The 25,774-nt window shown below is 45.5% G+C and overlaps 1 protein-coding gene across 1 annotated transcript; it reads right to left on the reverse strand.

Moving 5' to 3' along the window:
* Positions 1 to 8,927, reverse strand: LOC138801778 (gamma-crystallin-3-like). The gene is made up of 4 exons (XM_069984877.1): positions 8,919 to 8,927; positions 1,327 to 1,569; positions 230 to 487; positions 1 to 111 (listed from the first exon to the last, which is right to left on the reverse strand). The coding sequence occupies exons 1-4, from the start codon at positions 8,925 to 8,927 to the stop codon at positions 1 to 3; spliced, it is 621 nt and encodes a 206-aa protein (XP_069840978.1).
* Between the last annotated feature and the right edge of the window lie 16,847 nt (positions 8,928 to 25,774).

A 25,774-nucleotide genomic window follows, 5' to 3' on the forward strand; every position in this document is an offset into this window, starting at 1 on the left:
TTATGTGTTTTTGTCAAAGATTTGCATGAAAAAGTTTAGACATGTGGAATCACTGTGATGGGTTGTATTCCACATGCCTAGGACCAAATGAGTCTGTAAATATAGCCGTGGCTAGAAATAAAATAATAAAACACATAAACTAATAAAATATTGACACACATAAATACACATAAACTAATGATATAATAATAAAATATAGACAGCAAGAGATTTAATGGTAGGGTTTTACTTGAATAAAAGAACCAATTTTGGGACTCATAGCACCCCAATCACTGTGTCTTCTGTACTCTCCAGGTCTCAAGTAATACTGACGACCCTGGTAATTTGGCTCCTCATAAAAGATCCAGTAGCCTTCAAAAAGTTTGCATGAGAATATGTCATTGGAATGAAACATATCAAATACATTAGAACAATCCTTATCAAACTCCATCATCTGACCCCCAAAGTCTTCTCTTTCATAGATTCTTATTCTAAATGATCCATGATGCTAGAGAGAAAAAACAAAATTACAATTACAATAAAAAATACTTTTAAAAATCCCAGAGAGTATGCTTGAAATATGGAAACAGCAATATAAAATGTAATGCATGTAATATACCCGTAGCTATGAAATATTTGCATTGACACTGGCAATATAATGCTGTGAGATTATACTAAAAAAAAAAAAAAAAAAAATGTCCACCTGACTCAGACTATTTTCCTGCAAAGTTGTCACAGACTTAGGCTAGGTTTACAATACGTTTTTTGCAATCCATTGTTTAGTAAGACTAGGTTCACATTACGTTTTTGCAATCTGCTTTTTTTCATCTGTGTTTGCAAAAAAACGGATGAAAAAAACGGATGCATTTGTGTGCATCTCTTTTGATCCGTTTTTCCGTTGACTTCCATTATAAAAGGATGGATCAAAACGGATCAGTTTTTACTTTTACGTACGTTAAAAAATGGATGCATTTTGATTCGTTTTTTTTTTGCAATGGAAGTCAATGGAAAAACCGATCAAAACGGATGCACACAAATGCATCCGTTTTTCCATCCTTTTTTTGCAAAAACGGATGAAAAAAGCGGATTGCAAAAACGTAGTGTGAACCCAGTCTTAATAAACATTACGGCTAGCATTTGGCAAACAAAAAACCCATGTGTCAATAATGGCATTTTTATTGGCATTTTCTTTTTTATGCCATGTGTGAATCCTGCATGAATAGGTTCACATGGCAAATTCCTCCAGAGAATGATCCTGACAAATGATCTAAAGAAAATGATATAGCTTCCCTAAATGTTATCTGTGTGTCTTAGCCTTGTATTTATTTTTCAATATGTCAACATTACCTGGGGAATTAACTGGCATGATCTAATAGAGTTATTGAGCCCCATCCACTGTTGAAATTCTGGATAGTCTCCCTGCCTAAGGTAAAACTGTTTCCCTCTAAAGTTGGGTTGTTCATAGAGCATCCAATTTCCACAGCCAATCCGAACTGATCTGCATTGGTTGAAATAGGTGGACAGATCACGGGAATCACATCTGACTTCAAAGGGTTGACCTTGAAAGTCCCTTTCTTTATAAAAGATGATCTGTAATGAAAATATGTTGGTCAGACAATAAACATCTTTATAGATTAACATAGTGCCATTTTGTTCAGTAGTGCTTCCCTTTAAAACTTAAAACGTCTTATCAAGCATCTAATTTCTGATAATAGATAATACTGGTATGTAGACAATAGAAATAGGATCCAAAGCTACATTTTATACTGGACATGGATAAAACATGAGAGGAAGTCAAGATAGTCATGTAATAAAAAGTCATCACATGGTTTCCTGCAGACCTTTCATCAGGAAAACGGATGTAACTAAAATAGATTTATGACTGGATAGGGCTACACACCATGATTTATACATTTTTTTTTCTTCAATAGCCCCCCCCCCCAACAAGATGTGTTTTTTTTGTAAATACATAAATACAATTCAATTTCCCCATCATGGCAAGAGCCCACAGTTAGGCAGCCCATAGACTCTTTATCACTGCCTCACAGCATGCGTACCTTCATCTTTGATTGACAGCCACTAGATAAAGAGAACATGGGCTGAATGTACCAGGGCTCTCATCATGCTGAATATTGGCCATGGGAACTTTGAGGCTCATTTATATTTTTACTAAATAACATATCTTGGAAATGTACTGTCTCACTACAGGTGTTTCTTCTTGTCTTAACACACCCAGATAAAACTAGTTCGTTCAGGTGTCACACTGTGATTTTTAGCTGCATTCTCAGTTGCAGCCACTAGGTGTCTCACTCCACCTGTTCACAGCTGCAGTATGTGAAAAAGGTTATCCTATGTGTATTTATATTGTTTTATCGACCAGATTTTCTGTACACTTGTACCACCATATAAAAGGTAAGGATTTCCTGCCTTAGTCTCAGATTAGTTTAGTTCAGGGTGAGCTAACTAGCTAAGATGCAGTGCTAAACCAAGAGGTTGGGTAGCTGTGACCACAGGAGAAACCCCCTTGCCTGCACCATAGATCCTTCAGTCAGGACAGTCACCCCCTAAGGAAAAAGCAGAGGAACTGATCCCCAGTAAAGCAAAAACTGACTAAGACTGCGTACTTTACTGACAGACACTCATCCACTTAGGGTTAGGCTTCAGTGGGAGCTACACCTAGAGAAAAAAGACTTAGGACGTGTGCTACCATTCACAGTGGTCACCGATTCTGGGAGGTAGAAGGTGGTCAGATAAGGTAACTGGGACTAAATGTGAGAATGTCACTATTCAAGTATCTTTTTTAACCCCTTAGTGACCGCCATGCTGCCTTTTCACGGCGGCCACTAATGGGCTTTATTCCGATGCGTACGCCTTTTAACGGCGGGCGCATCAGAATAAATCACTGCCCGGCGGCGGCAGCAGGACAGGTGATCAGCGGTCAGTGTGACAGCTGACACCCTCATGTAACTGCCCGGAGCAAAGGATTCTCCGCTCCGGGCAGTTTAACCCTTTAAATGCCGCTGTCAAAGCATGACAGCGGCATCTAACGGGTTCCGGTGTGTACCGGACGACGACGCAGGTCCATTTACGCGATCGGAGGTCCCGTGTCGTCGTCCGGTCCCTCCGACGTCTCCATGGTAACTCCGGGGGCCTACTGTACGCTAGTGTAAAAAAGTAAAAAAAAGTGCACCAAACACAATCCACCCAGCCCCCCCCCCCCCTCCCCCATAATAAAAATGCATTACATTCCCCATACACTATAAAACATTACATAAAAGTGATCAAAAACACAAATCCTATACATATTTGGTATCGCTACGTCCCCAATCTATAAAACGATATTAATAATTATATCGCACGACACACGCTGTAAAAAAATAAATAAAAAAACAGTACCAGAATAGCAGTATTTTATCAATCTGCTTTAGAAAATACGTCATAAAAGAGATCAAAAAGTCATATACATATAAAATTTGATATCAATAGAAACTACAGATCTTCCCGCAAAAAATAAGCCCAAAACCAGCTCTGTCGCACAAAAGATGAGAACGCTATGGATCTTGCAATGTGGCGACAGTTTTTGTGGGTTTTTGCTAGGAAGATAGTTTCTATTGCGCCAAAGTGGTAAAAGTTAAAAAAACCTATACAAATGTGGTATCGCTGTAACCGTAGTGACCCAGAGAATACATGTATTATGTTATTAGTGACCGCCGCTATGGATTTTTACAGCGATCACTAATGGGCTCTATTCTGCTGCCATCAGCTCTTTATGGCGATGGCGCAGAATAGTGCAGCAGCGCCAGTAATGCCCGCAGCCTCCTCCTCTCAGCTACCGGAGGTCGCTGAGAAGTTGGGGAAGAGTGTGGGCTCAGTCCCCGCACCGACGATCAACGTTATTACCAGTATAACATATTACCAGCAGCCACTAGTAACGGGCACTGCATGCTTTCATCTCCTCTCACCGTTAATCCACAGTGAGAGGAGATGAATGCCCCCCCCCCTGTCCCCCCGGAATAACCTTAGTGTTCACAGTGAGTAATTCCTTAGGGTACAAACATGCTTGCCGTATCCGCAGCGAGTTTCTCACTACGTATTCACAGCGAGACTCGCTGAGGATCCCGGCCCTGTGTACTCAATGGCAGACAAAGTCGCAGCAGGGATGTACATCTCTGCTGCGAGTTTGTCCAAAGGCCGACCCGTTAACCCCCCGGCCGCCGGAGACTATACATCATCTGGTCCCGACTATACATCACCTGGTCCTTCGCTGATTCCAGGCACGTCCCGCTCAGCCAATCAGTGCGCTGCCCCACCGCAGCACTGATTGGCTGAACGGGCAGTGAAGACGCCGGGAGCCCCGTAGGCGGGATCAGGTGACGTATAGTCTCCGGCGGCCGGGGAGTTAACGGGGCAAGCTGCGGACAAACTCGCAGCAGGGATGTACATCCCTGCTGCTAGTTTGTCTGCCATTGAGTACACATGGCTGGGATCCTCAGCGAGTCTCACTGCGAATGCGCAGCCAGAAACTCGCTGCGGATACGACAAGTGTGTTTGTACCCTTAAAAAAAGATCAAACTCTCATTCTCTCCACCACCAGAGGTGGCGGAGAGCATGGGGCAATGATCAGGGACTAGCCGATGTGGTCCTGGCACAAGTGATCAGCGGTATATACTATATACCACTGATCACTTGTTCCAAATGCTTCCGGCACTTTTTGTCCAGTCACCAAAAATCATTGGTAACAGGATAAAAAGTCAAGTGCCCCGGATTACCTGTAACCACCTCGCATTACCTGTAACCACCCCAGATTACCTATAACCACCCCAGATTACCTGTAACCACTCCGCATTACCTGTAACCACTCCGCATTACCTGTAACCACCCCAGATTACCTGTAACCACCCCACATTACTTGTAACCACCCCAGATTACCTGTAACCACTCCGCATTACCTGTAACCACCCCAGATTACCTGTAACCACCCCAGATTACCTTTAACCACCCCAGATTATTCATAACCTCTCCAGTTTACCTGTAACTGCTCAGATTACCCGTAACCACCCCAGATAGCCAGTAAACACACCCAGATTGCCTGTAACCACCCCAGATTGCCACAGGCTACCCATAACTACTACAGATTACCACAGATTGCCTGTAACCACCCCAGATTGCCCGTTACCACCCCAGATTGCCCATACCCACCCCAGAATGCCTGTCACTCCTCCCCCAGATTGCCCATGACCACCCCAGTTTGCCTGTGACCCCCCCCCCCAGATTGCCCGTCACCACCCCAGATAGCCGGTAAACACCCCTAGATTGTCCGTTACCACCCCATATAGCCAGTAAACACCCCCAGATTGTCCGTTACCACCCCATATAGCCAGTAAACACCCCCAGGTAGCCGGTAAACACCCCCAGATAGCCAGTTAACACCCCCAGATAGCCAGTAAACACCCCCAGATAGCCAGTAAACACCCCTATATAGCCAGTAAACACCCCCAGATTGCCCATAAACACCCCAGATTGCCACAGACTGCTCGTACCACCTCAGATTGCCCATAAACACCCCAGATTGCCACAGACTGCTCGTACCACCCCAGATTGCCCATAAACACCCCAGATAGCAAGTAAACACTCCCAGGTTGCCCGTCACTACCCCAGATTACCTGTAATCTCATTTAAAAAAAAATATTTTAGCACCTGCGCTATTCTAATAACCAATACTAGCTGTGGTTTTGCACCAGCAAAATGACGCTCCTTCCCTTCTGAGCCCTGCTGCGTGCCCATACAGTGGTTTATGCCCACATATGGGGTACCGTTGTACTCAGGAGAACATGCTTTACAATTTTGCAGTGCATTTTCTCTCCTGTTATTGAAAAAAAAAATCATTTTTTTCATTTTTACTTTCTAATTTTGAATCCTTTCCTCTAATACCTGTGGGGTCAAAATGCTCACTGCACCCCAAGATGACTTCTTTGAGGGGTGCCCTTTCCAAAATGGGGTGACTTTTGGGGGGTTTCTCTTCTGCGGACACTACAGGGGCTCTGCAAACGCACCTGGCGCTCAGAAACTTCTTCAGAAAAATCTGTACTGCAAATGCTAAATGGCGCTCCTTCCTTTCTGAGCCCCGCTGTGTGCCCATACAGTGGTTTATGCCCACATAGGGGGTACCGTTGTACTCGGAAGAACCTGTGTTACAGATTTTGGGGTGCCTTTTCTCTCCTGTTCCTTGTGAAATTGAGAAATTTCAAACTAAACATACATATTATTGGAAAAATTCTAGTTTTTCATTTTTACTGTCTAATTTTAAATACTTTCCTCTAATACCTGTGGGGTCAAAATGCTCACCACACCCCAAGATGTATTCTTTGAGGGGTTATCTTTCCAAAATGGGCTAACTTTTGGGGGTTTTTCACTTTCCTGGCACTACAGGGGCTCTGCAAACGCACCTGGCGCCTGAAAACTTGTACAGCAAAATCTGCACTGAAAATGCTAATTGGCGCTCCTTCCCTTCTGAGCCCCGCTGTGTGCCCATACAGTGGTTTACGCCCCCATATAGGGTACCAATGTACTCAGGAGAACCTGCGTTACAATTTTTGGGGTGCTTTTTCTCTCCTGTTGCTTGTGAAAATGAGATACTTTAATCTGAACGAACATATTATTTGAAAATTTCTATTTTCCATTTTTTTCCTACCTAATTGTGAATACTTTCCTCCAGCCCCTGTAGGGTTAAAATGCTCATTATACCCCTAGATTAATTCTTTAAGGTGTCTAGTTTCCAAAATGGGGTCAATTATGGGGGTTTCAAGTATATAAGCCTCCTAAACACACTTCAAAAAAGAACTGGTCCCTAAAAAAATTAGTTTTGGAAATTTCATGAAAAATTGGTAATTTGCTGATACATTTCTAAGCCCCGTAACACAGAAGAAAAGTTAAATATGTTTACGAAATTATGCCAGAATAAAGAGGACATATTGGTAATGTGACCTAGTAACTAATTTACGTGATACAACTTTCTTTTCTTAGAAGCAGAGAATTTCAAAATTTGTAAAGTGCACATTTTTCAAATTTTTCATGATATTTTTATGTTTTTCACAAAAAACACAAAAGATAGTGACCAAATTTTACCACTAATATAAAGTACCATATGTTACAAAAAGACAATCTCAGAATCGCTAGCATATGTTAAAGCATCACTGAGCTATAAGCGCATAAAATGAGACAGGTCAGATTTTCAAAAATGAGCCTGGTCATTAAGGCTCAAATAGGCTTGGTCCCTAAGGGGTTAACACACATGCCAGCAGAGTACTGTAGTAATCAGGCAAGGGCTCCTCTTCACTTGTTCCTATTTTTTTGAATAGCAAGTATTTTCAATAAAGCTAAGCACTGTTGGACGCCAAGTTAGGACATGGCACCTGCACTCCCGTCTGCACCTCACAATTGTTCTACTAAAGTTTAAAATTGCTCTATTCTGATCCTTATAACTCTTTTAGATTCGGTCTATGGGGCTATTTGAGGCATGGCTTTTTTGTGCAATGGTCTATACTTTATATGTGTATCTTGTATATGAGGCTCTCTGATCACTTTTTATTCAAACTGCATAGCAAATATGTTTTTTGTTTTGTTCATTTTTTATTTATAAAAGAGATAAATTGAGGAATTTAACCTTTTATTATCTGATGGGATTTTTATTAATGAAAAAACTTTTATTTATTTTTTTTAACACTAATTTTTCCCCTAGGAGACTCCTATGAACAATATACTCATTGCTCATAGAGTTCAATACAGTATATATGTACTGCATTGATTTATGTAATTGGCCCTTGACTACTAGGGTATGCTAAAGGCGAGCAGGGAACAGCGTCATTACGTTGCTGAGGCCCAAGCCAGTAACTATGACAGATCAGCTTCTATGGTCACATCGCAATAAGCACATCTGGCCTCTAGACCACCACAGAGGGTTATTTAATGGTATTTTTAATGCTGCTTTTAGTTTTGACAGTGACACCTAAATGGTAATTAGCTGGCACGGCCTATCCTGCTGATAGCAACCATGAGCAGGACATTACAGAGTGGGCTCAATACAACATTGCAACAATACATTATCACGGATGTCAAATTCCAGTGAAGACAGCTGTGTAAACTACATAGAGGAGCAGGAACAATTCTCCATGTATTACTGAACACCTGCATGTTTTCCTTGTGTTTGACTGGGTTTCCTTCAGTTACCACACTTTTCTTTTAGATAGTTAAACCATTAAATGGAATCTGTCAGCTGTAATTCCTGTTCCAAACTGCTGACACTGTTAGATAGCTGTTAGGTCAATGAGACACATAGTACCTTTTGTATATCTGTCTGTGTTAAAAATGCTTTTATTCTCTGGTGCAAACTGTCAAAGAGACTTTCCTAAGCTCCTAAAGTGCAGCAAGCTGACATCCATCCTTGCTTCTAATCTCATACCTGACCCTGCTTGGAGCTCAGCTTCTAGCTGACTGTCAGTCAAGCTGGCACAGGTATGGAGGGCGAAGCAAAGAGTATTCCAGAACTTTAGGAGCATCCTAATGCCTCTTTGACACATTGCAAAAGAGAATAAATACATTGTTCTGAAAGCATAGATATATAAACAGTAAAGCGTTTCTCCTTGACCCATAGCTATCTAACGGCAATCTGATGGAAGTTATTTGGCTTCGAACAGATAGAAAAAGATGCTGCAGGAACATAGGCTTAAATGTTTAAAGTATGGTCATTAAAAAAAATAAAAACTATTTGTAGCATTTTAGAATTATGTCTTCCCATTTTGATAAAAATTTCTCAACATTTCATAAACATGCATTGCCTATATAGCTATTTTCTAGTCATTCTTACTGTCATAGCTTCCCCTAAATATGGATTATTCTAAGTTAGAAATAACTGTTACATTAACTCTTTCAAATAGTCTTACCTTCCCCATTCCTGGAAACATTTTAGTGGCAGTGTTTAGTCATGTGCATTGGCATGGGGAATCCTTTAAATACACCTTCCAGTGCTGATGTATGCATTTAGAATGGGTGACGTAAATCATTTGTATGTAGCAATGTAGAAGTATAGGTGGTACTATTGTATTCACATACTTCTTTATGAATGCTTACTTGCTGTATGCACAATGAGAACAGAACAAAGCCGACCTGTTAGCATCACCAACCATTCATGCAGAAATCCAGATAATCCAAATGGTTCACCAACTTTAACAACTCACATTCTTATGATAATCATAAATATTCAGACTAAAAGGTAAAGCAAAGTGTTTTAATATACATTTTACATGTTGTCAAAGGTATAACAAGCAATAACAACAGCTAACAAAAGCTTTAACTTAATGATGCGCTTATGTTGGGTCTGAAGGACCTTTCTTTTTCTTTTTTAATTCTCATGTCTAAAGTCACAATTTTTTTTTATTGATGTAGCTGTGTCCGGGCCTTATTTACTACACAAAAACATAGCAATTTTTTTTTTTAGTTTAATTTTGTAGGGAGTTCACTTTGCGTTATAAATGACATGTTGAATGTATTCTGTCATTCTCTAATAAATCGTTATGGAATTCTGATATGTTCTTCTGTTTCTTAACATTAAGTTAAAGCTAAAAAGCAGAAGAATACAGATGTAGCCAGTGTTAACTTGATGACAATGAATTATTTAACCCAATGTTCTAATTGACTTAATATACCTTCCTGACACAATTGTTGTGTCACGGATCATGTTAACCAGAGGTTCGCAAATCAGTCAAAAATACTTTTCCCGATGTTCGCAAATATTCTCATGCAAACAAATCTCAATAAAACAGACAAACCATTGTAGCTACAATAGTGGTACTATTACAGAGTAATGGTTTTTTTCAACACCTATTGTGTCAAAAATTGGAAAATGTAAAATTTTCAAAAAGTGTCAATCAGCCATTTAATCATTACATTTTCATCCTAAACAGCAGTTCTACTGGGGGAATTATCCTCTCCAAGGATTTTAAGCATCCAAAGGTCTGGCTCCTTTCAGAGTATTGCCAGTGGCAGACCTGGAGATTCTAACAGGCTTGGACCGAAGGTTGCGGCTCCTAGTAGCACCCAGTGGTCAGCTGAATACCAGTCAGGCGGCTATTGTGGAATGGAAATCATTCAAGATTCAAGGTCCACGGCAGTCAGTAGTAAATCCTGGAGGCAGCAATCATCAGAAGGGTCCTCACAAAGCACTGCCAAACTAATCCATATGGGAAACAGATGATCTTAGGGAGAAGAGCCAAAGAAAACACTGTTGGCTAACGGTTAAATTGCTCAATACAGTGAAATCCTAGGTGCATTGCTCCTTGGGAAATAGAAATATGCACAGAGCCTCACAGGCTCTTCTTTCCATAACACTAATCCGTGCCAAGGGCAGGAAATTTTCTTTGCCCCATCTCCTGTCGTGTTTCGGCCTTAAGTGAGCTTTGGAGGACCATCAGCAAGAGAGCTTCTGTCAAGTCTAGGACCTCCCTTAGCCCCCTGTCAGATGCTGTACTCTGAAGATCTTTAGAGAAATCTCAGGACAGTCAGCGATTACAAGGCAGCACTGAGACTTCAGGGGTTTCTAAGCCACAAAGCAGTTAGGAGAGCAAGGAAGAGGAAGCCTATGACAAAAGTACAGGATCATAACGCATGCCACTGGAAGAAGAGAACTTAGGAGAGGAAAACTTTGCCCCAGACTACAATGATGATGTTGCAGAACCCAAGTGGAATCTCGGTCCCCAGATATTATCACCATCAGGGGATGAAGATGCATTTGTTCTACCAAGCCAGTGTAAGGTACCTTCCACAGCTCGTCAGTCCAGAGGCAAAAGGGGGAGGGATAGAGCATCAGCTAGTCACCAGACTGGTGTTCAGAAAGGCACAGGCACTCAAGGGGTACCTCAAGGAAGCGGTGGGACAGTCAACCACAGTCTAGCAGTGCACCTGCTACACAGAACTGCTCACTGTGATCAGTAGTGTGACAGTTTTTTTCTGTGTCGGTGGTGGCAAAGACCATGATGCTATCTGCAATATCTGTGACCACAAAATGGGTCGGGTTTGGGTTCAAACGCAAGACCACTTCTATGCATCAGCACATAGAATGCAACCACCCCATTGCCTGGAACAAGCATGACCCCCATGCCACTTCTTGCCCGTAACCTATAAAGCTGAAGCTACCATCACACAGTCCCATCTCTGCAAGTCAGGATTATGCCACTGAGGACAAAATATCAAAATGATGCACCCCTCAACATCTGAAGGTGGGCAAACCTCACTGCTAGTAATTTGTCAGTCACTCTATGCAAACAGCATAACATGCCACTTAGAGGGGTACTCCGGGCAAAGACATAATTTAACACTGCACTGGAAAAGTTATAACATTGTAATTTTCACTCATTAGGACAACTGTATTTTTCAAAGAATATAAGTCCCACAGGAAGTGCTTTAGTAAATTAAGAAAGAAACACGTCATGACTCAATGCTGTTCCACAGGTGCCATATTGAGACGTGACATTGTTCATCTGTGTCACAGGGAAACCCACCCCCCAACACATCCTCTGCCCGTCCCAGTCTTCCTCTGCCCACCCAGTTTTACAATACACACATTATTCTCTGGATGGCTCCCAACTTCCCAGATGCTGCCCACCCATCTCTACCCTAACACAATATTCTCTGCCCAATGTCAGTCTCCTCCACTTCTCAGTCATCCTGTAGGAGGTCGGCAGCTGCCTGCAGCATCAGCACCATTGGTCTTCCAGGAGGCATTCGGCACCTTTTAAATGTCAAATGCCTCCTGGAAGATCAATGGTGCCTGATGCTGCAGGATTCTGCCGCTCTCCTCCAGGATGACTGAGAAGTGAAGGAGACCGACATCGGGCTTTAGATAATAGAATAAGTGAGAGCACAGCAGCTGGGAGCTGGCATTGAGGGTTTTACTTTCAATTAGGGATGGTCCAAACCGAGTCCGGTTCGGGTTCGTACGAACCCGAACCCTCGGTAATGATTCCTGCTGCCTGCCCGCTCCATGCAGCGGGCGGATCCAGCGGGAGGACCGCCGGGAAAACTGGGATACAGCCATAGCCATAGGCTGTATCCCAGTTTTCCAGGCGTTCCTCCCGCTGTATCCACCCGCTCCACGGAGCGGGCAGACAGCAGGAATCTGATGCCGGGCGTTCGGGTTCATACGAACCCGAACCTTGGCAGGTTCGGACCATTCCTACTTTCAATGCCTCCTGGAAGATCCTGGCCAGCTCCCAGCTCCTGAAAGCTGCTGCTGCCAGTTCCCAGCTGATGTGCTGTCAACTATACCAGTATCTGGTCCTCGATGTTGGTCTCCTCCATTTCTCAGTCATCCTGGAGGAGATCGGCAGAATCCTGCAGCATCAGACACCATTATCTTCCAGGAGGCATCTGGCATTGAAAGGGTGCCAAATGCCTCCTGGAAGATTAATGGTGTCTGATGCTGCAGGATTCTGCCGATCTCCTCCAGGATGACTGAGAAATGGAGGAGACAGAAAACGGGCACCAGATGCTGGTATAACTGAGAGCACAGCAGTTGGGAGCTGGGCAGGATCTTCCAGAAGGCATTGAATGGAAATCCTCTCAATGCCAAATGACTCCTGGATGATCAATGGTGTCTGATGCTGCAGGATTTTGCCATTTATCTATCTTTTAATTTTTGATCAACCAATTAAAAGATAAATTGATAAAGAAAAAAAAATGATATGATGTAGTTGGTTGTAGTTATGGAAAATGGTGAATAAAAGCTTTAAAAATTGAAGGTTGTGTCTCTCCAGTATGAGTTCTTCAAGCTTGAATTTCACAACTTGGAAAACTACACCTCCCAGCTGCCAGCATTTAAGCCTGCAGAGAGTTCATCATTGGAGTTGCAAAGATTCTATCTTAATCTTTCTGCAGGCCTAATTACTGGGGTTGTAGTTTTGCACATTGTGAATCTCAAGCTTGAAGAATGACTACTACTACCACCATAAAGCAATAGAATCAGGATATGACTGAGTTGCAAAAGTAATAACATTACATTGACTGTAAATTATGTTGGTAGTAGTTCTGGAAGCTGAGCAACTCAGGTTTGCAGAGTTACAACCCCCACCATTATGCCATGTTGGCAGTTGATGGTAGTGGTTCTTGTTATGCAAACTGGATTTCAACAGCTCGATTAAGCACAACCGCCATCATCAATTATCAGCATGTCTTAATGGTGGAGATTGTATGTGTGCTAGATGGAGTTGCACAGCTTCCAGAACTACTACCACCATCATTGTCACTTGGACAAGATGCTGGTAGTAATTTTGCAAGTTGTGCAACTCCAGGTTGCACAACCACAACCCTCAGCATCATGGCATAATAAAAGTAGACAATAGTGGTTGTAGTTTTTATTCATTGGACACCCCAATAAGGGTGTTGGGTTGTCAGTATTTACCATTACTGCTGGTGTAGTGGACTCCAGCTGTGCAGGTGGTAAGGAATACCCAGGAATTATGCAATTCTGTGCAAGCTGTGCAGTAAGAGGGGAATAGATGGAGAAAGGCAAGGAAGAGAGGTGCTAGGGATGGAGGGCGGGTTTGTGAGCATCTTTGTGGGTGGGAGAAGGAGGTGGAAGGTTTACAGAGGCAGGCCAGGGAAACAAGGCATGATGGGGACTGTAGGAATATGCAGCAGACAGGCACTGGTCCAAACAGGAAGCTGGAGATGTAATCAGCAGGAACAGAGAACAGTGCAGGGGGCAGTTAGTGCAGCCAGAGTGGGAAGAAATGTGACAGAGAGGAAGCCAGTAACCATCCCCCAGTGTGTGAGTATTTTAGATATTACAGGGGGTGTTCCCCGGAGTACTCCATAATAACAAAAGTATACTTACCTTTCCCAGTGCCCTTGTCGCACCTCCTTAACAATATCCCACAGATGCCGGCCTCCTGCAGCTCCTACAGCTGCAATGTCACATACTCGGCCAATGGATCACCCACTCAGCCAATCAGTGACTGGGTCAGGACACAGCTCCAGTCACTAACTGGCTGAGTGGGCAATGCTTCAGCCACTCTGTGACATTGCAGCTGGAGGAGCCAGGGCTGAGACATACATCAAACCTATGTGAAAATGACTTCTGGTGGCTGTGAGAGAGACCCAATCCCCCTGTCCTTGACAGGAATTGTCCAGAGGAGTAGCAAATACCCATCTCCTGCTCTGGACAGTTCCTGTCATAGACAGAGGGTGCAGCAGAGAGCAATGTGTCAGACTGGAGAGAATACACTACTTCCTGCAGGACATACAGAAGCTAAGTTCTGGAAGGCTGAAGATTTTTAAACAGAAGTGAAATGCAAATCTTTATAACTTTCTGACACCAGTTGATTTAAAAAGAAAAAATTGCAGGAGTACCTCTTTCATTCTACAATATTCACTACAAATCTGAACCGAGATTAAGATTGCTGCACATTTTCCTGCTTTTCTTTTTTTTTTTTTGGCATTTTTTCTGCCATTTTCTAATTTTAGTGTAAATTACTATTTGCGTTTTATCCCCTCCTTTTTTTTTCTCAGTACAAGTCATGTGATTCTTTATCATGTCATTCCTGGTTGCACCGTTTTTGACCCCCAAAAATGCCATATGACATATTTCTGAAAAAAATGAGTCCAGCCATATAGTACATGAGAACATGCCCCTTTCCCAAAGTTATTCAAAGGATAGGGGATAACAAGACAAGGGGGGGCATGTTCCCCAAATTCTCATGACCACTGGGACCCCTACCAATCAGATTGATATCCCTTATCCTGTGGATTTGGTGTGTGCAGTAGCGAAATTAGTGGGGTGCAGGGGGGTGGTTTCTCCCGGGTCCACACTGGCAGGGGCCCACTGAGGTCCATGGCCGTTTCCCCCCGCACTCACCGAGAGCCGGGCTAATTGGAGGCTAAGGGCCGCTACCAGACCTAGTGTCTGGCAGCTCTCTTAGTCCAGCGGCGGCCCTCAGCAACCAATTAGCAGCGTGGCCGCAGCGCTGCCTTTGGATCCTGAGGAACGGGGACATGGTTACCAGGGCAACTCACCTGTCCCGCTCACCAGCATTTCCTCTCTCTCTCTCATCTTCCAGCGGATCTCCCCAGCATCACCCCTCCTCACATCTCACCTCACACATCACTCTCTCTGATCTTGCCAGCAGATGGATCCTCCAGTTTGAGTATTTCAAAATCACTCCAATCCTAACCAATTATTGCTGAAAATATAAAAATCAATTGCAGTCAGGGGCTTTTACACAGGCAAATATTGGTAAGGAAAGTTGCTGGAAACCCTCCTGCGGTCGATAATCGGTCAGTGTAAAAGTGACAGCGATCAGCCAAGGACTTGCAAAACGCCTGATCCGTGGCTGATCGCATCTTTTGATTTGCAGTAAAATTTTACGCTATTGATTGATAGATAGGAGATATGGTGCTTTACACATGCAGATTTATCTGACAGATTTTGGAAGCCAAAGCCAGGAATGGATTTGAAAAAAGGAGAAAGCTCAGTCTTTCCTTTATGACCCGTTCCCTGTTTATGGTCTGTTCCTGGTTTTGGCTTAAAAAATCTTCCAGATAAATCTGCCTGTGTAAACGCACCAATAGATAGATAGATAAATAGATAGATAGATAGATAGATAGATAGATAGATAGATAGATAGGAGATAGATAGATAGATAGATAGATAGATAGATAGATAGATAGATAGATAACAGACTTTGAACATTTACTTTGAACATTCATCAACTGAAATTATTGAGTAAAGGGTTGAATTTCTGCCCGAGTGATTATGTTAAGTGGTTTGATGTGGATTTAGAAGTAATTCAGTTTGTGAGAATGTCAAATTTGAAGGTTTGGTTTCAATTGCACCTTGTGCCTCCCCCTAGAGGGGATGCATTGAGACCAACATTCAAATTAAGGGAGTTATCTAACAGAAAGTCAAGTGAATTCCAACCGGGTAGTACATTTCATCCTGTTGAGACGTTTAGTACACTGGTCAAACAAGACATTGCTGAATTAAAAAAATAAGCATGGGGAGCATGATGTGATACACCTTAATATGACCACTGATGATATGCTCGCGCTCAATGACCTTGTCCATAACCACAATTTGGTTATCAAACCAGCAGATAAGGGTGGTGCGATCGTAGTTATGGACAGGGTCAGTTATCTACAGGAGGCGTACAACCAGTTGAATGATGATAAGGTATATACACATTTGCAGAATGATCCTAAGTTTGACATTTCCAGAAAACTTGTAGCTTTGGTTAAAGAGGCACATGAAAGTAACATAATTGATGATGATTTGAGGGACTTTTTGATAGTGGAATACCCAATTACACCAATTTAGTATTTTCTTCCGAAGATTCATAAGAATCTCCCCCCCCTATCCCCCCCCCCCCCCGGAGGCCGATTGTATCGGGGAGAGATTCTATATTAAGTCAAGCATCCATCTTTTTGGACAAAGTATTTCAGCCATTGGCCACAGGGGCTAGATCCTTTTTAAAAGACTCAACACATTTTTTGAACATCATCAACACACTCACAATCCCACCAGGTACCCTATTGGTTACATTAGACATTTGTAGTCTATATACTGTACATCTATCGAGAATAACAGGGGGTTTTCAGCTACTATGAGTGTTCTATCTAAACTTCAGTTACTTCCACAGGAAAATGAATTTTTGATGCAATTGCTGAATTTAATTCTCAGTAATAAATATTTTGCTTTTGATGGCCAATTGTACATGCAACGCAGAGGCGTTGCGATGGGTGCCAATGTGGCACCCACTTATGCCAATATTGTGGTTGCGGAGCTGGAGGAGCGCGTCGTCTATGGAATCCACAATTTCCAACATGTCCTGGGATGGTGGCGACGTGTTCCTCCTGTGGACAGGTAATAACGTGCAGTCTGATGATTTCCTTGTATACCTGAACAGTGTGGACGAAACAATCAAATTCACAGCTACCCACTCACATGAGCGAATACACTAGCTGGACGTTGAAGTAACTTTGATAGGGGACAAACTGATTAGCAAAATTTACAATAAGGAGACTGACTGTAACAATATGCTTAGATTTGACAGTTGTCATCCCCGACACATGATTAGATCCCTGCCGTACAGCCAGATGATCAGGGCTAAGAGGATTACAGATCCAGTAATGAATGTGGACAATGCACTTGATAAGATTGGCCAGATAATTCACAGACAGGGGATATCCAAAAACATTGGTAGAGGAAAGTATAGAAAGGGTTAATAAACTAGACAGACATGCATTACTCACACAAAGGAAGCCCAGAGGTGAACTTAACCGTATACCCTTTATCACAACTTATACACATTTATCTCCCCAAAATGGGTCAAATCATCCAGAAACACTGGCACATTATCAAGAGTAGCTACAGGAATATACCTGAATTTCAAGCTCCACCACTGATTTCGTATCGTAGAACTACGAACCTGAGAGACAGACTTGTTAAGACAGATGTGACACTACCTAAAGAAGACACACAGAGATACTTAGCACCACGAAAGAAAGGATCATATCCATGCTTATCCTGTGTTAACTGTAAATACATGTGCAAAGGTGAAAAATTCATTCATCCTGTCACCTAGAAGGAGTATCCCATAAAACAATATTTAACATGCAATTCAAGCTGGATTATCTATGTACTGTGGTGTACCTGCAACAAAATTTATGTTGGAGAAACCACTAGTGATCTGAAGGCCAGATTAACCCAGCACAGGTACTCGATCTGCAAATGTAAGGTTGATTTACCTGTACCGAAGCATTTTCTTGATACTGGGCACACGGAAAGAGATTTAAAATTCATGATAATTGATCAAGTCCCTCAGCCAAAGAGGGGAGGTGATAGGCACACACTCTTAAAAAGAAAAGAATTAGAGTGGATTTATAAACTTGGAGCTTTAGGACCACATGGCCTAAATATTGAGTATAAAGTAACGAGTGGAATGTATAGGAAATGACTTGAGGTATTGCTGCAACAAGCAATTCTCTCCTTTTGATCAAACGTGTACTGCATGAGACTGTAATTTAACTTTTTTCTGTTTTTGTTTATTACTATAGAACTGGTGCAAACGGATGGCGGGATTAATCTGATGATCGTCTGGTCACCCGAGGAATTACATGATGGGTCGTTATGGGAGTTGTAAAAAGCTCTTTTAAACAGTTATTTTTTATATTAGTGAAGGATACCACAAGGAGTGTCTCCAGGCATGTCTATCCATGGGGCACGAGAGTACCGGTATGGACTCACCGCCAGGATGAGAGGAATAGAGAAGCCTGATCACTCATCTGATCCGTGCGGTTCTGTTCCCACTCGGAGTGAGACCCATATCTGGGATCTATTCACACTGAGAAATCCAAGGAGGAACTTGAAGGTTGGAGAGATGAGCCGGATAGGAGATATGCTTACTCCGTTACGTGGTCCTTCTACTGATTAATTATTTATACTCCCCAAGATACGTCCCAATGTGAATAGCTCTTTGCATACCATCATATAAAGCATTGCTGAGTAATGTGAATTAAGACTTATACATCCTCGAAGGTGTAACGCCTGGAGTCGTGGATCCACTGAACCGTCACTAGCGATGGCACTAACCTCACCAGGGAGCGGAGTCTAAGGGGCCGCTGGTTTTCACCAGAGCCCGCCGCAAGGCGGGATGGACTTGCTGCGGCAGGTGACCCCCAGGTCGCTACTCCTGGCTCGGATGCTAGTGACGGCAGGCGAGGCGTGGCAGGAGCAGTAGGCAGGAGCGGGGCAAGGTAAGGCGCCCACCGGGGCCGAACTAGTAGCAGCGCCGGGTCCCTGCACATGGACCCCGGCGGCTGCAAGGGGCAGGGGGAGGTTGCGGCGGCAGCCCGGAGCACGGGACGCCGCCACGGCCGTGACAGTACCCCCCCCCCTTTGGCCTCCCCCTCTTTCTTGCCTGCAGATGGAGGCAAATCAGTGATGAAGTTCATCCCTATGTGGCGCCGATCTGAAACTGGCAATGGCTGAAGTAGGCCGGCAGGTCTTTGATGAGGTGACTTATTTTTGGCACAAACGGTACAGGAAGCCACAAAGTCCTTGGCATCCTGGAGGAGATTGGGCCACCAGTAGTGGCGAGAGATCAATTGCCCGGTCTTTTGAGCTCCCGGGTGTCCGGCCACCAAAGAGGAATGACCCCACTTCAAAATTCGTCTTCGAAGTGCAGGGCGCACATAGGTCTTTCCGGGGGGCACTCTTTGAAGAGTACAGGTGGCGACTGGCACTAGGCGATCGGGAGGTATAATGTGGCGAGGGGATGTGGATTTGCGGATGGAACCCTTCTGTAAGTTCTCCCGGATGAAGGAGGACATGGCCTCAGTCTCGGGTGAAGAGAGAGGGTACACCCAACCTCGTGGAGGAGAAGTTCCAAGAAGGAGGTCTATGGGACAATCGTACGCCCGATGAGGTGGTAGAGAGTCCGCCTCCTTGGCAGAGAAGGTATCAGTCAAGTCTTGGTATTCCGCCGGTAGGCCGGATAGAGGCTTGGCAGGGTCAGGAGACGACATAGAGTACTTGGGCTGAGGTGACTTCAGACAACGGTTGGAACAGTCCTGACCCCAACTGAGAATTTTTCCGGTTCTCCAGTCCAGCTTAGGGGCATATAATCGCAGCCAAGGGAGTCCCAGGAGGATGCTGGAAGAAGAATGGGGCAGGACGTAGAAGGAGATCTTTTCCTGATGTAAAGTGCCCACCTGGAGGACTAGAGGTGCGGTCTGGTGCGGTCAGATGGTCAGATAGAGGAGATAGTTAGGGGTCTGGCTAGTTGGGTCACGGGTAGCCGCCATCTTTGGACCAATGTTGCTGCAATAAAACTGCCTGCTGACCCAGAATCGAGAAAGGCAGTAGTCTGGTGATTTTGTCCCGTGGGTGTCTGGATGGAGACTGGCATAGACAACCTTGGAGAGGTGGCATTCACACCTAGGGAGGCCTCTCCCACCGGACCTAGGTGCGAGCGTTCCCCGAACGCTTGAGGACGTTGGGGACATCTCTGCTGGAAGTGATCAGAGCCACCGCAATAGAGGCAGAGATTCAGCTCCAGACGACGAATTCTCTCATTAGGCGTCAGGCGAGCTCTTTCCACCTGCATAGGAACCTCAGGAGTCGGCTAGGACACCGGAACGACAGGAATCTGGAAGACCGGCACCAGCGACGGGACAGGCTTAGTCGACGTTCATGCCGGACCTCCTCCTCTCTCTCAGAAAAATGAGTATCGACCCTGGTGGCCAGTAGGATGAGTTCGTTCAGGGAGGTAGGTAGGTCTCGGACGGAAAGCACGTCTCTCACCCGACTGGACAAGCCCTTCTTGAAGGTGACTACTAGAGCGGCCTCATTCCAGTCTAGCTCTGCTGCCAGCGTGCAGAATTGGATGGCGTAGTCGCCAACGGAGGAACTCCCTTCTGAGAGATTGAGTAGAGCAGTCTCTGCTGAAGATGCACGGGCAGGTTCCTCAAAGACAGAGCGAAACTCTGCCAGGAAGGTTCGGAGATTGGCAGTAATCGGGTCATCTCGGTCCCACAGTGGCGTGGCCCAGGCCAGGGCCCTTCCCTCCAAGAGGCTGATGATGAAAGCCACTTTAGAGCGTTCAGTGGAGAACTGGCTGCTTAAAAGTTCAATGTGCATGGTGCATTGAGTCAGGAATCCTTTGCACAACTTGGTATCGCCTCCATATTTACTCGGGAGAGCCAGCCGAAGTTTCGAAGCAACAGCAGGAGGTGGTGAGCGCTGGGCTGTAGTATGCTGCTGTAAGGCGGCAGTCAATTGCTGAATCTGCTGAGCTTGTTGGGCAACCACTCTGGCTATGTCACGGATGTCAGGCACCTCGCCAGGATCCATGGTTGGAGCCTGCTGTAATGCCTGGAGTCGTGGATCCACTGAACCGTCACTAGCGATGGCACTAACCTCACCAGGGAGCAGAGTCTAAGGGGCCGCTGGTTCTCACCAGAGCCCGCCGCAAGGCGGGAAGGACTTTCTGCGGCAGGCGACCCCCAGGTCGCTACCCCTGGCTCGGATGCTAGTGGCGGCAGGCGAGGCGTGGCAGGAGCAGTAGGCAGGAGATAGTGCAGGCAGAGGTCTGTAGGCATGATCGCAGGTGGCAGACAGGACACAGGAACAATAGGAAGGCAGCGGACAGGGACTAGGGATCGGGACAGCGGACAGGAACTAGGAACAAGGACTGAGGTCAGGAACAACAGAGGGCTGGGCCAAACGCTATGGGAAGCATGTAGAAGCTCCAACACCTGAGGTGGGGCAGGGCTGGAATTTATAGGAGAGTGAGTGGGCAGCAACCAATTAGGGGCGGACTGCCCCTTTAACTCTGAGACAGCCGTCACGCGCGCCCTAGGAGGCGGGGACACGCACGCCGGCCGGCACAGTGAGACAGGAGCGGGGCGAGGTAAGTCAGCCCTTCCTCCATACCTCCCAACTTTTTGGAGGGACACTTGGGGTTTACATAGACATTTCTATACACTACAATTCCCAGCATTTCCTGTCACTCAGTTTAGCATCCACTGGTATACGGGTATTTACAGCAAATTTGTTAACATGTAGCAGACTACTGACAACCTGATGTAATCCATACCTCCCAACTTTTGCTGGGAGGAAAGAGGGACAGTCATGGCAATGTGCAACGCCCCATAGCCACACCCCTTTAGCCACGCCCCCATATCTGCATCACCTATTACCATTATATAGGAAACAAATAATATCACCAGATCTTCATCACATAGTGACTTATCCCCCCTTATACCATTACTACATACCATCCACTATACACAGAGCAGTACTCTCCGCCAGCACTAACCATATAGCGGTAGATGAGGCTGTACACAGGCTCTGCAGACCTTATAGGTGATTGTATTGCAGTTATTCAGCGACTCACAGGGGACGTGTCAGGAATATGCAGTAGCCTGGTCTGAACTGGGCCTGGTGTTTTGCTTTTGTGTGCCACACCCAATTGCTTCTCAGCTTCCAGCAATGCAGGAGTTAAAGCTGAGAAGCTTCTGGACTTGATTTTGCACCTGTCTGGTCTCTGTGATTGATGGGTCTCTCTGCCTGTCTGTAACCTGGAAGATCAGAGCGCTGGTCCAATAGGGATTCAGACCGGGCTCTTGGTCAGCATAAAATCAAAGCTGGGACTCAGTCCCAGCGCTGGCTATTTTGAGTTACATCCGGATCCCAGCTACCCTTGTCTATTCCTGCGCTCCCCATCCTAACTCCCTCTGCTTGCTCGTCTTTGATACCTGACCTCTGGCTTTGGCTTTTGACTATCCGACTGCTACTTGTTTTGTAGTGCGCTGCCTGCTTGGTTTTTGACTTTACCTGTTCAATTATTCTATATTGTGTTTGTATGTCTGTCTTGTTCTGTGTTGCACGTACTCAGTATAGGGAACGTCTTCGTGGTTGTCCACGGCCGCCTAGGGCCGATTGAGGCAAGCAGATAGGGACAGTTGGTGGGTTCAGCATCAGGGCTCACTGTTGTGTCTGGTCCCTGCCTCCCCTGTCCTGACAGGACGTCTTTTCTTGTTGATCACTTTTGTGTTTCTTTGCCATCATGCATCATGCCATCTTGAAAACCTCTCCGTCTATCTGCGAGACAAAAATTTTAGGCTCCTCTCTCCAGTATCATCCTCATCTGCTTCACAGTAACTCTCTGTGCCCCATATGGTACAGACCCCTCTGTGCCTCCATATCCCACTGTAGTAACCCCCATCTCCCTATAGGACACACTGTAGTAACCCCCCTCCCCCTAGTTAATCTCACTTTAGTAACCCCCATCTCCCCATAGAACACACTGTAGTAACCCCCCTATAGTACTGTATGTCCCACTGTAGTAGGTCCCACTGTAGTACCCCCCACCCCCTATAGTACTGTAGGTCCCACTCCTCCCTCTCCTCTAGACAGACCCATCCCTGACAGAAAATAATAAAGATATATACTTACCTAGTCAGGGATCAGTCACAGAGCTTCTCCAGCTGCTGCTGAGGTCACAGGTCAGGGACAGAGCAGGAGAGAGCAGACAGCCCGACACACAGCTCAGCCCCTGCCCCCACAGCTCACAGCTCCAGCCCTGCGGTATCCGCTTTCATCTTCTCTCCGGCTGTCCCTGACCTCTGACGTCATCAGCAGCAGCGTGTAGGGGACAGACAGGAGAGAGGAGACAGAGTGCCGGTACCATGCGGGGCTGGAGCAGAGAGCTTCCGGGGCAGCAGCTGAGCTGTGTGAGAGGCTGGCTGCTCTAGAAGCTCCCTGCATGTGTAAACAGCGTCCCTGAAGCCACCCGACACTGTCAGCAGCCGCAGGAGCAGCCGACACTGTCAGCTGGCTTCAGTGAGGCCATGAAGGGGGGCGGCGGGACACAGGGCAAAATCAGGACCGTCCCGCGGGATCCGGGAAGTTTGGGAGGTATGTGTAATCATAGTTGCCAACAGTTCCAGTTTTGCCGGGACTGTCCCGTCTTTGAGGAGACAGTCCCGGCAAAACCATGTCCCGGGTATGTCCCGGGAAGCCCCGTCCCTGCCGGCAGGAGGGAGGAAGTGCCCTGTGCAAGTGTGGGAGCAGGAGCAACAAGGACCATTATCTGCACTCCACAGGACAGCTGGGCAGCTTTGTGAGAGGACAGCAGGCAGGCTAAGCAGGTGAAAGGTAAAGCAGGGTCATGACAGCAGGCACACTGAGCAGGAGAGGAGCAAACTCAGTATCTCTGCTTGCTGTCATCTCCTGCTGCCCAGTAATTCTCCCTCCTCCCCCAATACAGTAAATAGCCTCCACAAGCTCATCAGAGACCCCATCCCCCAGTACTGTAAAAAAGCAACCTCCCCAAGTATATGAAAGATCCCCCCCCCCCAGCACTGTATAAATCCCATCCCCAGCATTTCAGAGATCCCCCAACCTCCCCCCCCCCCCCCCCACCCCAGTAGAGAGTACAATTTCTGCTCAGACCTCACTGTAACTGCACATGATGGCTGGGCTCATGAGATCACAGCAGAAACACCGAGCAGGTGAGGAGTAAACTCAGTATCTCTGCTTGCTGTCATCTCATGCTGCTCCCAAAGCACTATATGTGCTGTAAAAGCCCCCTGCCTAGCACATCAGTGATCCACTTCTTCTCATTACTGTATATGCTGTATAACCCCCCCCCCCTCCCCCCAGCACATCAGAGACCCCCTCTCCCAGTACTGTATATGCTGTCACTATACACTGTAGTATAAACGTCATCCACTGTCACTCCGCACTGTACTGTATACACCATCCACTGTCACTCCGCACTGTAGTATAAACGCCATCCACTGTCACTCTGCAGTGTTGTGTAACCGTCACTCCGCACTGTAGTGTATACACCATCCACTGTCACTCCGCACTGTAGTGTATACACCATCCACTGTCACTCCGCACTGTAGTGTATACACCATCCACTGTCACTCCGCACTGTAGTGTATACACCATCCACTCTCACTCCGCACTGTAGTGTATACACTATCCACTGTCACTCCGCACTGTAATGTATATACCATCCACTGTCACTCCGCACTGTAGTGTATACACCATCCACTGTCACTCCGCACTGTAGTGTATACACCATCCACTGTCACTCCGCACTGTAGTGTATATACCATCCACTGTCACTCCGCACTGTAGTGTATACACCATCCACTGTCACTCCGCACTGTAGTGTATACACTATCCACTGTCACTCCGCACTGTAGTGTATATATCATCCACTGTCACTCCGCACTGTAGTGTATACATCATCCACTGTCACTCCGCACTGTAGTGTATACACCATCCACTGTCACTCCACACTGTAGTGTATATACCATCCACTGTCACTCCGCACTGTAGTGTATACACCATCCACTGTCACTCCGCACTGTAGTGTATACACCATCCACTGTCACTCCGCACTGTAGTGTATATACCATCCACTGTCACTCCGCACTGTAGTGTATACACCATCCACTGTCACTCCGCACTGTAGTGTATATACTATCCACTGTCACTCCGCACTGTAGTGTATATGCAGTGTCTCAGAACATGCAGACTACTACTCCTATTATGGCCATTTCTTTTGCTGTGTCAATGCCTGTTCTGGTAAGGGTTTGCACTGCTGCTGGTTTTCCCCTAGTATTCTCTGGTAATATGCATTCTCATGTGTATTCTCATGTATTCCTGTATATTATTGCATTGTACAGTGGTATGCAAGGTTGTTGATCACGTGACCTGTAACCATGGTTCCTCCAATGGCCGACTAGCTCTGGCCAGGAGCAACCATGTGACCTCCCACTTCCTCCTAACAAGTTAGTCTTCCCCTTGCTGCTGAGCAAGGAGGTTGTGTGTGTCGTCCCTCTCCTTCCTCAGAGGAGTTGTGGATCGAGTGCTCTGCTGTATTCAAGTCTTCGGCTGTATCTGCCTGCTCAAGTGTCCGGAGTCTTCTCTCTTATCTGGGTGTCATTCCGTTATCTCTCATCATCGCTGCAAGGATTCACAGCAAGTATTATTCTCAAGCTAATCCACCCAGCAACGCTATTTCTCTCATACTCCTACTCCCATCATCCGGCACGTATTCTCACAGCCTATGCAGCACCACTCCTGCTTTATTTGTCAAAGCCTGCTATATACCCGGTTGCATCCGGACAGAACTGTTGCTACTAGTTACCTCATCTATAATAAAACCGCTGTTACTGAACCCTGGCATTGGTGTCCACTAACTGGTGCCCTGACTAGGTGCAGCGA

Source organism: Dendropsophus ebraccatus, chromosome 9 (assembly GCF_027789765.1).
Source record: "Dendropsophus ebraccatus isolate aDenEbr1 chromosome 9, aDenEbr1.pat, whole genome shotgun sequence".
NCBI lineage: Eukaryota > Metazoa > Chordata > Amphibia > Anura > Hylidae > Dendropsophus > Dendropsophus ebraccatus.

Excerpts from the sequence above, each read along its gene's own strand:
- LOC138801778 (XM_069984877.1), bottom strand. Across the intron at positions 488-1,326 it reads CATGCCAGTTAATTCCCCAG|CATCATGGATCATTTAGAAT; the intron begins GTAATGTTGACA and ends TTTTCTCTCTAG. Across the intron at positions 112-229 it reads AAATTGGTTCTTTTATTCAA|CCACGGCTATATTTACAGAC; the intron begins GTAAAACCCTAC and ends TTTTATTTCTAG.